The sequence below is a fragment of the Sinocyclocheilus rhinocerous genome, unplaced genomic scaffold (genome assembly GCF_001515625.1).
Source record: "Sinocyclocheilus rhinocerous isolate Xijiao unplaced genomic scaffold, SAMN03320098_v1.1 scaffold942, whole genome shotgun sequence".
NCBI lineage: Eukaryota > Metazoa > Chordata > Actinopteri > Cypriniformes > Cyprinidae > Sinocyclocheilus > Sinocyclocheilus rhinocerous.
The window spans coordinates 3,143,750-3,156,525 of NW_015627890.1; the positions used below are offsets into that span (position 1 = coordinate 3,143,750).

General features: G+C 38.4%; 1 protein-coding gene across 1 annotated transcript in view; it reads left to right on the forward strand.

Moving 5' to 3' along the window:
- Positions 1 to 12,323, forward strand: part of LOC107736230 (telomere repeats-binding bouquet formation protein 1-like) — a 23,261-nt gene extending 10,938 nt beyond the window's left edge. The window contains 15 exon segments of the mRNA XM_016547700.1: positions 1,087 to 1,215; positions 1,302 to 1,454; positions 1,535 to 1,666; positions 2,128 to 2,253; positions 2,596 to 2,708; positions 3,187 to 3,402; positions 3,562 to 3,866; positions 4,188 to 4,252; positions 4,400 to 4,430; positions 4,432 to 4,493; positions 4,820 to 5,080; positions 5,519 to 5,569; positions 11,005 to 11,069; positions 11,381 to 11,548; positions 12,282 to 12,323. Of these exon segments, the coding sequence (XP_016403186.1) occupies positions 1,087 to 1,215; positions 1,302 to 1,454; positions 1,535 to 1,666; positions 2,128 to 2,253; positions 2,596 to 2,708; positions 3,187 to 3,402; positions 3,562 to 3,866; positions 4,188 to 4,252; positions 4,400 to 4,430; positions 4,432 to 4,493; positions 4,820 to 5,080; positions 5,519 to 5,569; positions 11,005 to 11,069; positions 11,381 to 11,548; positions 12,282 to 12,323 (1,919 nt within the window).
- Positions 12,324 to 12,776: the final 453 nt, after the last annotated feature.

Below are 12,776 nucleotides of genomic sequence, written 5' to 3' on the forward strand. Positions count from 1 at the left end.
TCGTTCCAAACCCGTAAGACCTTCGTTCATCTTCGGAACACAAATTAAGATATTTTTGATGAAATCCGAGACCTCTCTGACCCTCCATAGACAGCAAAGGAACTACCACGTTCAAGGTGCCGCCATTCACGAGAGTACCACGATGCATGCGTGTGATGCTGCTGATGTAGGAGCCGGCATTCTGATGTAGAACACGCATGTGCTGAGCCTTGTGTACAAGCAGAGGAATGCACACGCATGCGTCGTGGTTCTGTCGTAAATGGTGGCGGAGAGTGACCGGAAGAGAAGGAATTATTAATTATAATTATTAAGTCGTTATTTTTGTTTTCTTTGCGCACAATAAGTATTCTCGTAGCTTCATAAAATGAAGGTTGAACCACTGATGTCACATGGACTATTTTAACGATGTCCTTACTACCTTTCCAAGGGCCTTGAACGTGGTAGTTCCCTTGCTGTCTATGGAGGGTCAGAAAGCTCTCGGATATCTTCAAAAATATCTAAATTTGTGTTCTGAAGATGAACGAAGGTCTTAAGGGTTTGGAACAACATGAGGGTGAGTAATTAATGACAGAATTTTCATTTTTGGGTGAACTATCCCTTTAAACCCTAAACGTGTGTTTAGAATGAGATTCAGAGATAAGTTTTGTATTTACACACATGCAAATAAACACTTGAACAATCTTCCTGTGTTTGTTTATGACAGAGGAGAATCAGAACACATGTATGCATGTGTTTCCCCTGGTGAAGACCTGGCTGCAGGAAGTGGCATCACATGGACTATTTTAACGATGTCCTTACTACCTTTCCAAGGGCCTTGAACGTGGTAGTTCCCTTGCTGTCTATGGAGGGTCAGAAAGCTCTCGGATATCTTCAAAAATATCTAAATTTGTGTTCTGAAGATGAACGAAGGTCTTAAGGGTTTGGAACAACATGAGGGTGAGTAATTAATGACAGAATTTTCATTTTTGGGTGAACTATCCCTTTAAACCCTAAACGTGTGTTTAGAATGAGATTCAGAGATAAGTTTTGTATTTACACACATGCAAATAAACACTTGAACAATCTTCCTGTGTTTGTTTATGACAGAGGAGAATCAGAACACATGTATGCATGTGTTTCCCCTGGTGAAGACCTGGCTGCAGGAAGTGGCATTGCCTAGGGCAGATTTGGCACAGCCTATATGCTCATTTATTGGCATGACTGTTGCAAACAATTGTGAGCATAAACAGCATCAGCACAGAATAACATAATGCCACAGTTTGTACCCATTTTCTCATCTCATGTGAATATGTGTTTTTCAGCTTGTGCTCAGCAGTATTTTGTGTCAGTGGGAGGCCTAGATTCACTCTCAGACACTCTTACCAGAGTTTTGTCTCAGTCGGCACACAGTGCTCCTGCTTGTAAGGTGGCCACAGTAATCACTAAAACACTGTCTGCCTGCATCTCCAACAACGGTAAGACACATGCACACACACCCAAGAGAACTATACTGGGTTGTATTGGATTCTCCATTTCTTTTGTCTTTCTGTTTCAGAGCAGTTGGTGTCTTCTTTATCAAAGTTGATGGTCATTCCAGGGCTATTGTGTCTGTTGTCCAGCCCAAACCTTGACCCACAAGACCAGCTCGCTGTGGTGTTGACGATTGGACACCTTACAGATGCCTGTGGTGAGTTTGTAGGTAACAGATAGTAGTAAAATGACATTTGCATTTTTCTACCACATACATGTAGCACTACAAATGATAAAGTAAGCTCTAGATTCAAATTCCTGATACTTCTTTTTATCATTCTCGTTGAATTTCTGCAATTTAGCCCAATACAGCTACAGACTCCATTCAAATTTTGTATTGTAGATAGTTTATATATGAATTTTTAAAGAGATGTATAATAATAATACATGGAAGAAAATTTAAATGAGCTTGTTTGTACTTGTATTTGAGTTGCGATTGCTCTTCTTTCTCATATAAGTATAGTTTGTTGCATCTGTTTAACCACATATGGCTGCTTTTACACTGCAATTATAAATAACCTCACACTGTTTGCTGCCTTTCAAGCACTGGTGTTTCCTTTGGGAAATTCACGGCTTGTATATTATTTTAATTAGTTTGTCTGTTCTCTGTCTTTGCAGTAGAGCATCAATCTCGATTGTTGTCGGCAGGAGGTTTGCCTATTATGATTTCGCTGCTCACTGAGGCTAGTGATGAAGAGGTTAGAAAGGCAGCCATGTTCGTACTGCACACTTGCAAGAGAATCAGTGAGTTGCGTGTTTTAATATTTGTACATGTTCACTCTATATGGTTATATGCAAAAGAGCCTTTGGCAGGAAACAAAGATTGTTACTCTGCAATAAGTAGTGACAAACCTTTTTCTTTAAATAAAAATGCAAATAATTGTCTTCAAGAAAAAGCATGAAAAATAAAAGACTTATTCAGGACTGTACTAGTCTAGAAAATAGACTCTGTCGCCAGTGGTGATGATGATATGCTATTAATTTCCTTAACTTCCTAATTTCCATGCCCTTCTTTTAATGTCCTGCTTCCATTAAACTGAGACTATGGCACATGAGGTTTTGATGTTTTTTTCCCTCTCCACCCAGCTGAATCATTAGGTGCAGGCATGTCAACTATGAATCTGCAGGAGAGTGACATGGAGAGCCACTGGAGGTCCGCCGGAAAAATCCTCCAGAGAATACAGCTCCTAGAGAAAGAGGTTTTTCTGTTTGTGAATGTGTATTTTGATATTTCAGTTGCTGTATGTTTCACCCAGGGCTTCCATGTAAAAGTTGTATTATAACGTCGATGAGACAGAGATTTTGGTGTTTTTGAGTGCAGTTATCTGTTAAAGGGATAGGTCACTCCGAAATGAAAATTCTGTCATCATTTATTCGCCCTCAGCATTAGATTGAACTATCCCTTTAATATACTTTATTCTTTAACACTTCCAAGCGTATTCTTGTGTTATTTAGTCCATAAGTGCTCAAATTTTTCAAACAAAATGTAACCAGATCTGATAGCATGTTATGACACCATAGACCAAATGTGATATGAAATGTGTCCAAAGAGCGATTAAATTCAAGTCAGTACTGTAGGTTTTTTTTATTTTTTAACTCAAGCATGTTTACATTTTATATGTGAACGCACACACAAACCATATGTTTATTAGCCTTATTTTGTATTTTGATTTTCAGATTGGTGTGAAACTGTGGGAAAGAGACACCGAAATCCAGCAGTGCAGCAATCAGAGGTTGGCCTCATCTGTGGAATGTAATGAGGCATGGTGGGAGGGTTCTGTGATGCGAAAGGTGACAGGTTACCATCGAGTATGTGGAGAGTTACACACAACCCCTGCAGGAACTCTAGAACGACCAATCACAAATGAAATACCATACAGCAAAGAGAACTTGGTGAGAATGACATGTAAACACATTAACAGATAGTAATGTGTAAATGTTAAGCATTCTGCATCAGTTCACAGCCGTTTCAACAATATACAGTATGTTTGTGTTAATTGAGATAACTAGTGTAAACATAACATAACATGTTTGTTTTGTGTTTGTAAGTAGCAGTGTGTCAGCACTGAAGAGTGTTTGAGTCCTGCCCAAGTCACTCACTTCAAAGGCCCTAGCTGGGAAAAGGGCAACAAGAGAGAGCATGAACTAATGAGAGAGAATGAGAGGAATATTGAGAGGAGTGGCAACCAGGAGACAAGCACACAGGGAGGTGTGAAAAAGGGAGACATGGAGAGGAAATTACAGTCTGAAAGAGTGGCAAAGAGATTAAAGATGATGTATCTAGACTCAGATGATGATGGCAACAAACGTTTACAGCACTGCCGCACACCAACAGGGGGCGGCAGAGATACACAGGGGTAAACATAAATTAATGTGTTTTGTTTTTACAGTTTTGCTAGATAAAGACACTGTTTAAATACATGTAATTTAATGAATAAAGAGTTCAAATCAATGTCTTTTAAAAAATTATTATACACTTGTGGCCATAAAAATTAAACAAATAGATTTTTTTGTTGAAAAATGTGATAGTATGAGTTAGTATGATTTATTCTTGCTTTTCTCATTCCTAGTTGTTTTATTCAGTATTAGGATGTTCACATTAAATCCAGATACACATAATCCATTTCATGTCAATGTCTTTTCATTTCTCTCTCCGTTTTATTTTTCTTGGGTTTCAGCCCAGATATTTTCAGACATCCTGATCCCATGAAGAGAAACCAGTGCACACACACTCACTCTGATGGTAAATCTTACTAAAACATCACGCTTGGTTTGTGCTAAGTCACAGCAAAACCTTTGATTTCTCTTTACCTACAGATTTATATTAGGAATTAAGTTCTTTGCTGTTCATTTGAAGTTTTAGTTCATGAATTTGTGCTGCTGTTTTCAGATGAGATGTCTCTGTGCTCTGAGCTGGTAGACAGAAATTAACAGGTTTCTGAAGCCGCCCTCTGCCTCTAAACCCAGCAGTCTACGCTGTGCAGGTGTTTGTCTGTATGAATGCACACAAACAAACAACACATTATATAATACAAGCAATACTTACTGCCACTTTCTGGTTTTTCAGTGCTCTCATTGTTATTTTTGTCGAAATTAACAGGTTTCTGAAGCCGCCCTCTGCCTCTAAACCCAGCAGTCTACGCTGTGCAGGTGTTTGTATGAATGCACACAAACAAACAACACATTATATAATACAAGCAATACTTACTGCCACTTTCTGGTTTTTCAGTGCTCTCATTGTTATTTTTGTCTTGCATGTTCCTTTTCTCCACGCTGTCTTGTGCACACATGCACCTTTTCCATTTCTCAGGTTGTGTGAAAAATATAAATGAGATGGACAGTCGTTCATTTGGTGCTGTGTTGCGTAGCTGCAGGTTTCAGTGTGACTTTCACCTGGTGCTGCGAGAGGCTGAGGATCGATTTAGGAGAAACCAGCAGCTAAAGAGGACTAGACACACTCTAACACACAGTCACATCCACACACATGACAAAAACAGAAAGAGCACTGGTGAGGAAACAGAGATGAGCCAGAGGGAAAAACACAGGCTGAGTCACCAGCCATCAGACAGATGTAAGAGACGGTGTCCACATGGTCTTTCACAATGTCTTTGGGATTGTTGTTTAGAAAGTAGCTTTGATAGAACAAGGCCTGGAGAACCAAACACACCCTCATGATTTACATTTATTCATTTAGCAGATGCTTTCATCCAAAGCAACGATGTATGTTGGGAATTTATAATTACATACAAAGTCTGATGATCCGTTTATATTCTATTTTGTACAAACTATTCAGATAGATGATTGAAATTCAAACAGCATGAGACAAATGGTGTGTGGAATCGAGATGCAGTTTTATGGTGTATTATGTCCCAGTTATTGCATAGAAGTATGCAAATTGGGATGCAGCCTCTTTTTTCTTTAACAACTGGATATCTTCACATGCTATGGCATTTTTAGTGCATTTGGTGTTTATTTTCTTCTCTCTAATTCTTAGTGTTTCTTTCTTCAGGTATTAGGCTCACACCCCTGAGAAGACCGAGAGAAATATACAGTAAGAGAAGTGTTCTTTCCCTTGCAGTACAAAAGAGAACTGTAGCTCTTAGACGTATAATAGTTTAGAGGTTTGGGGAGAGGTAACATTCATAATGTCTGTGCCACTATAAACATCTGGAAACTGCCCCATACATTTGATAAACGGTGCATATGCGTGCAAAGAGCCAGATTATATTATTGAATAAGTAGTTATGTAACGCAAGACTCATCTGTGCTTTCGACTTTTGTCTAAGTTGCTGAAATGTCTTTCCGTCTTTGCTCTCAGTTTTTTACTTTTGTCCTCCTTTTCCCCCTCAGTCTCATTCATTCCATTCCCTCTATTGCCGAGTTGTGGTCTCTGAGTGCTTTTTCAGTTGTTCCGACGTGGCTTCTTTCCTGTAACCTCAAGACTTACTGAACTTTCTAGAAACGTTCGCACTGTAATTGTCAAGTAAAGGGTCATGTAATGTCATCCAGTCATTATCCATAATCAAACCTGGAAAGGGTGATCAGGAACCCAACCATTAGTTTTTTACATTTTTACTAGTCATAAGATGGCACTAAAAAGCAATTCTAATTGGTGCTGATGTAAAAGTAGCAATTTATAGTTTAGTAGCCATTTTGCAAAAATATGTTACCACTCAGTGCTGCAACAGATTAAAAAGGAACAAGAATTCTTGAAAGGCATGTGACTACAGTTGACTAGAATAACTCTATGATGATCTTAATGGATAATTTAATTTTTTTAAATTATATTATTTGGTTTTAATTATTAAATTTTTAACTGTAAAATACAATAGTATTGTATTATTTTAATACTCTTAATGCCTGGAATAAACAAGTAAATTATAAAGATTGGTGTGTGTTTGCATCCATACATGCACACACAAAGGGTTTTGTTCCTCGAGTTGGTGGAACAGTGTGACTACAATAAGAAGGCCCTTCATGCTGAGAGGAATGTCCTGCTAAACAGTGTGTATTTGTTCTGTAGGATACTAGTACTGTGAGTACTGTTCCACAGACTGCCCACTAAATCATTCTAAAGATCAATATACAGTGGGTACGGAAAGTATTCAGACCCCCTTAAATTTTTCACTCTTTGTTATATTGCAGCCATTTGCTAAAATCATTTAAGTTAATTTTTTTTCCTCATTAATGTACACACAGCACCCCATATTGACAGAAAAACACAGAATTGTTGACATCTTTGCAGATTTATTAAAAAAGAAAAACTGAAAAATGCTCAGTATTTAGTAGAAGCACCCATTTGATCTAATACAGCCATGAGTCTTTTTGGAAAAGATGCAACAAGTTTTTCACACCTGGAATTGGGGATCCTCTGCCATTCCTCCTTGCAAATCCTCTCCAGTTCTGTCAGGTTGGACGGTAAACGTTGGTGGACAGCCATTTTTAGGTCTCTCCAGAGATGCTCAATTGGGTTTAAGTCAGGGATCTGGCTGGGCCATTCAAGAACAGTCACAGAGTTGTTGTGAAGCCACTCCTTCGTTATTTTAGCGGTGTGCTTAGGGTCATTGTCTTGTTGGAAGGTAAACCTTAGTTCCAGTCTGAGGTCCTGAGCACTCTGGAGAAGGTTTTCGCCCAGGATATCCCTGTACTTGGCCGCATTCATCTTTCCCTCGATTGCAACCAGTCGTCCTGTCCCTGCAGCTGAAAAACACCCCCACAGCATGATGCTGCCACCACCATGCTTCACTGTTGGGACTGTATTGGACAGGTGCCTGGTTTTCTCCACACATACCACTTAGAATTAAGGCCAAAAAGTTCTATCTTGGTCTCATCAGACCAGAGAATCTTATTTCTCACCATCTTGGAGTCCTTCAGGTGTTTTTTTAGCAAACTCCATGCGGGCTTTCATGTGTCTTCCACTGAGGAGAGGCTTCCGTCGGGCCACTCTGCCATAAAGCCCCGACTGGTGGAGGGCTGCAGTGATGGTTGACTTTCTACAACTTTCTCCCATCTCCCGACTGCATCTCTGGAGCTCAGCCACAGTGATCTTTGGGTTCTTCTTTACCTCTCTCACCAAGGCTCTTCTCCCCCGATAGCTCAGTTTGGCCGGACGGCCAGCTCTAGGAAGGGTTCTGGTCATCCCAAACGTCTTCCATTTAAGGATTATGGAGGCCACTGTGCTCTTAGGAACCTTAAGTGCAACAGAAATTTTTTTGTAACCTTGGCCAGATCTGTGCCTTGCCACAATTCTGTCTCTGAGCTCTTCAGGCAATTCCTTTGACCTCATGATTCTCATTTGCTCTGACATGCACTGTGAGCTGTAAGGTCTTATATAGACAGGTGTGTGGCTTTCCTAATCAAGTCCAATCAGTATAATCAAACACAGCTGGACTCAAATGAAGGTGTAGAACCATCTCAAGGATGATCAGAACAAATGGACAGCACCTGAGTTAAATATATGAGTGTCACAGCAAAGGGTCTGAATACTTAGGACCATGTGATATTTCAGTTTTTCATTTTTAATAAATCTGCAAAAATGTCAACAAATCTGTGTTTTTCTGTCAATATGGGGTGCTATGTGTACATTAATGAGGAAAAAAAATTAACTTAAATGATTTTAGCAAATGGCTGCAATACAACAAAGAGTGAAAAATTTAAGGGGGTCTGAATACTTTCCGTACCCACTGTATATACACACATTTAAGAAAATAAAAGAAATTAAATAAAAATGACAAATGCATTCAACAACATTTCAAAACTAAACATTTAAATGAAAACAAAAAAATAAAGCTAAAAACAATTCAAAATATTAAAGAACAAAAGGTATAAGAGTATAATAATGATTCTAACATAACACTAAGCCAAACACCAAAAAAACAACTACATATGTGTATGTACAGCCACACACATATACATGTACATATATATAAATACATTAAATATATATATATATTATTTCATTTCCATTTTGTATGTTGAAGTACTGAAATAACTCAAATTAAATAAAACTAAAACTTAATAAAAAAAACTATATAGACATAATAAAAAAACTAATAAAATGACAACATGACTACAACTGTAACTAAAACTAAAATAGATAACTAATACAAATCAAACTACAGTAGTTTATCAGTAATCCTAAAAAAAAATAACACTGAGGCAAACACACATGCTAAAATAACAACAACTTACTGACACATAGTAAGAAATGGTTATAAAAAACTGAAACAGAAGTGAAACAAGTAGTAGGAAAGAGGAGAAATAAAAAGCGATACTTATCCTTTGCCGGTGTCCCTGCCCGGTGGAGTCGCACGGTAGAGTCGATGGTCTATATTTTGAAGAATGTTGGTAACCAAACAGTTTATGGTTTACAGTAGCCACAGTATGCAAAAATACAATGGCTACCATCAACTGTTTGGTTACCTACACTCTTCAAAATATATTTTTCTGTGCTCAAACACTCATACAGGTTTGGAACAACTTGATGTAAGGAAATGATGACAATTTAAATTTTTTGGCCAAATGAAGCCTTTAAGTTTTCTGTAACATTATGTTCACATATGCAAACGTTGCATTATCTAATTAAATATGCACTCATTTGCATATATTTCCAGAATAATAAACTGAACATTGCATAAAGCCTGGTCCAATTTTTTTTTTACATATTAGAGTTAAAGGCTTTTACTGAGGGGATCTCTCTTTTAATCGCTCCATAAATCACAAAATACCGCCAGAAAAAAACCACCATATTTAGAGGTTACAGTGGGTACGGAAAGTATTCAGACCCCCTTAAATTTTTCACTTTTTGTTATATTGCAGCCATTTGCTAAAATCATTTAAGTTAATTTTTTTTCCTCATTAATGTACACATAGCACCCCATATTGACAGAAAAACACAGATTTGTTGACATTTTTGCAGATTTATTAAAAAAGAAAAACTGAAATATCACATGGTCTTAAGTATTCAGACCCTTTGCTGTGACACTCATATATTTAACTCAGGTGCTGTCCATTTGTTCTGATCATCCTTGAGATGGTTCTACACCTTCATTTGAGTCCAGCTGTGTTTGATTATACTGATTGGACTTGATTAGGAAAGCCACACACCTGTCTATATAAGACCTTACAGCTCACAGTGCATGTCAGAGCAAATGAGAATCATGAGGTCAAAGGAATTGCCTGAAGAGCTCAGAGACAGAATTGTGGCAAGGCACAGATCTGGCCAAGGTTACAAAAAACTTTCTGCTGCACTTAAGGTTCCTAAGAGCACGGTGGCCTCCATAATCCTTAAATGGAAGACGTTTGGGATGACCAGAACCCTTCCTAGAGCTGGCCGTCTGGCCAAACTGAGCTATCGGGGGAGAAGAGCCTTGGTGAGAGAGGTAAAGAAGAACCCAAAGATCACTGTGGCTGAGCTCCAGAGATGCAGTCGGGAGATGGGAGAAAGTTGTAGAAAGTCAACCATCACTGCAGCCCTCCACCAGTCGGGGCTTTATGGCAGAGTGGCCCGACGGAAGCCTCTCCTCAGTGGAAGACACATGAAAGCCCGCATGGAGTTTGCTAAAAAAACACCTGAAGGACTCCAAGATGGTGAGAAATAAGATTCTCTGGTCTGATGAGACTAAGATAGAACTTTTTGGCCTTAATTCTAAGCGGTATGTGTGGAGAAAACCAGGCACCTGTCCAATACAGTCCCAACAGTGAAGCATGGTGGTGGCAGCATCATGCTGTGGGGGTGTTTTTCAGCTGCAGGGACAGGACGACTGGTTGCAATCGAGGGAAAGATGAATGCGGCCAAGTACAGGGATATCCTGGATGAAAACCTTCTCCAGAGTGCTCAGGACCTCAGACTGGAACTAAGGTTTACCTTCCAACAAGACAATGACCCTAAGCACACAGCTAAAATAACGAAGGAGTGGCTTCACAACAACTCTGTTACTGTTCTTGAATGGCCCAGCCAGAGCCCTGGCTTAAACCCAATTGAGCATCTCTGGAGAGACCTAAAAATGGCTGTCCACCAACGTTTACCATCCAACCTGACAGAACTGGAGAGGATCTGCACGGAGGAATGGCAGAGGATCCCCAAAGCCAGGTGTGAAGAACTTGTTGCATCTTTCCCAAAAAGACTCGTGGCTGTATTAGATCAAAAGGGTGCTTCTACTCTAAATACTGAGCATGTGATATTTCAGTTTTTTTTTTTTAATAAATCTGCAAAAATGTCAACAATTCTGTGTTTTTCTGTTAATATGGGGTGCTGTGTGTACATTAATGAGGAAAAAAAATTAACTTAAATGATTTTAGCAAATGGCTGCAATATAACAAAGAGTGAAAAATTTAAGGGGGTCTGAATACTTTCCGTACCCACTGTACCTCCCTGCTGCCTGTGCAGGTCAAGTCTGTATTGCTGTTAACAGCAAAGACACATTTTGTATGGTTTGGTTATTTAATTCCACTTCCTGCCTCTCATTCTTTCTTTTCTTTTTCTCTCTGGCCCAGGCATAAAAAAGAACACGGTTCACAGCCGCCTCAAGAAAACCTCAGGAGACTGTCTCCCAAAAAATGTATGGTACTCTTAGTATTAGGTAAATTATACCATGATTTCACACTTGCATTGAACCTAGAACACCCTATTTTAGCGTTTTTTTATAGTGCAGACAGTCATGCAATGTCCTTTTTGTCATAATATTCTGAGCATAATCAAAGAAAATGCAAATGTAAAATTCATTAACTTGCTCTTCCTCTGAAACAATTCACATTGACTATAAATATCTTAACTTATTACGAACCGTTTATATTTGTACACCCATATGCATAATGTATATCATTTTTAGCCCATCTAAATGTGTGAATTTGTGAAGGTTTTCTGCTTTAGTCTTCAGGCAGACACAGAGAGAGGCGGAACTTTTCTGCTGACGAGATGCTGTACCTCAACATGGGTGTGAAGAGATTTGGTCACTCCTGGAACTCCATCCTCTGGACGTATCCCTTCCAGCCCGGATGCACCAATGTAGACCTGGCCAAGAAGTACCAACACATGCAGGCTTGACACGACCAATGGTGATGAAGATCAGCTTTCTGAATACTGTAACTTGTGTGTAAATCTAACAAAGGCTGCCAAGAACGTTCACTTAATATTTAACATCAAAATCACTCTATGCTTCCACCAGGATTTACATTACAGTGGTGAGAAATTGGGGGAGTGCTAAATTTCACAATTTAATAATAGAATTAATATAGAAAACCAGTCATTTTAAATTGTAATAATATTTCATAATAGTATTGTTTTTATTGCATTTCTGATCAAATAAATGCAGTCTTGGTAAGTGTAAGAGACTTCTTACAAAAACATTAAAAAATCTTACTGACTCCAAACTTTTGAATAGTAGTATACTGTATTTGGGGTAAAATATGACATTTTTTATGAGATGCACCCATGTTCTGACTGAAAGTGAATAGTAATTATTGATTAAACCGATATTAGACACCCACCCCGTGAAAGAATGATCTCACTAAGAGGAAATGCTAAAGAAACTGGCCTCTTTGGTATGTGGCTGTCACACTGTTACATAACACAGTCTGTTCTTCTGGTTGTCTTTCTCAGTTCAAAATAGCAACATGACAAACACGATATGGCTCAATGAGATCTAGAGGCCATCAGATGTTAATTATATTGCTATGCAAGTACCTTCACGGTATCTATTTTGCTTCCTGTTTCATTTCCCCACTACTGCCCTTTCAGAATCCTGATTCTGTTTTCTCTCTTTTACTGACAGAAAGCCAAAGCACAGGATCTGTCTGGTGCAGGAGATGAATAAAACATCACCAGCTGAACTCATTTTCAGCCATCACTATTTGTTGTTTTATTTAAATAGAGTTATGTTGTATATTTTTGTTATTGGATTGTATAATTTTTCCCTTATTTTGCTATATAACAAGGTGATATGTTAGAAAATAACATTGTTTCCACTAAAGAGAAATTAAAAAAAGATTTAGTTTGAAAGTTTTTTTTTCCCCCATGCTCAATTTATTTGAAAAATAAGTCATATGGGTATCACAGTTACCTGTTTATTTATTTATTTTCTGTCAAATCCACTTTATTTGCATGGGAGTCCATACTGTATGTATATTTGTATAAAGTTTACTTGTTATGCAACAGTAGATTCCCTAGAGCCATGTCATCTAAATTCATTACTCTTATGGCTGGAATACACAAAGCTCTGTTATACAAGGATAATGAGGCATGGCATTTCCTTGAGATTTCAGCAAAT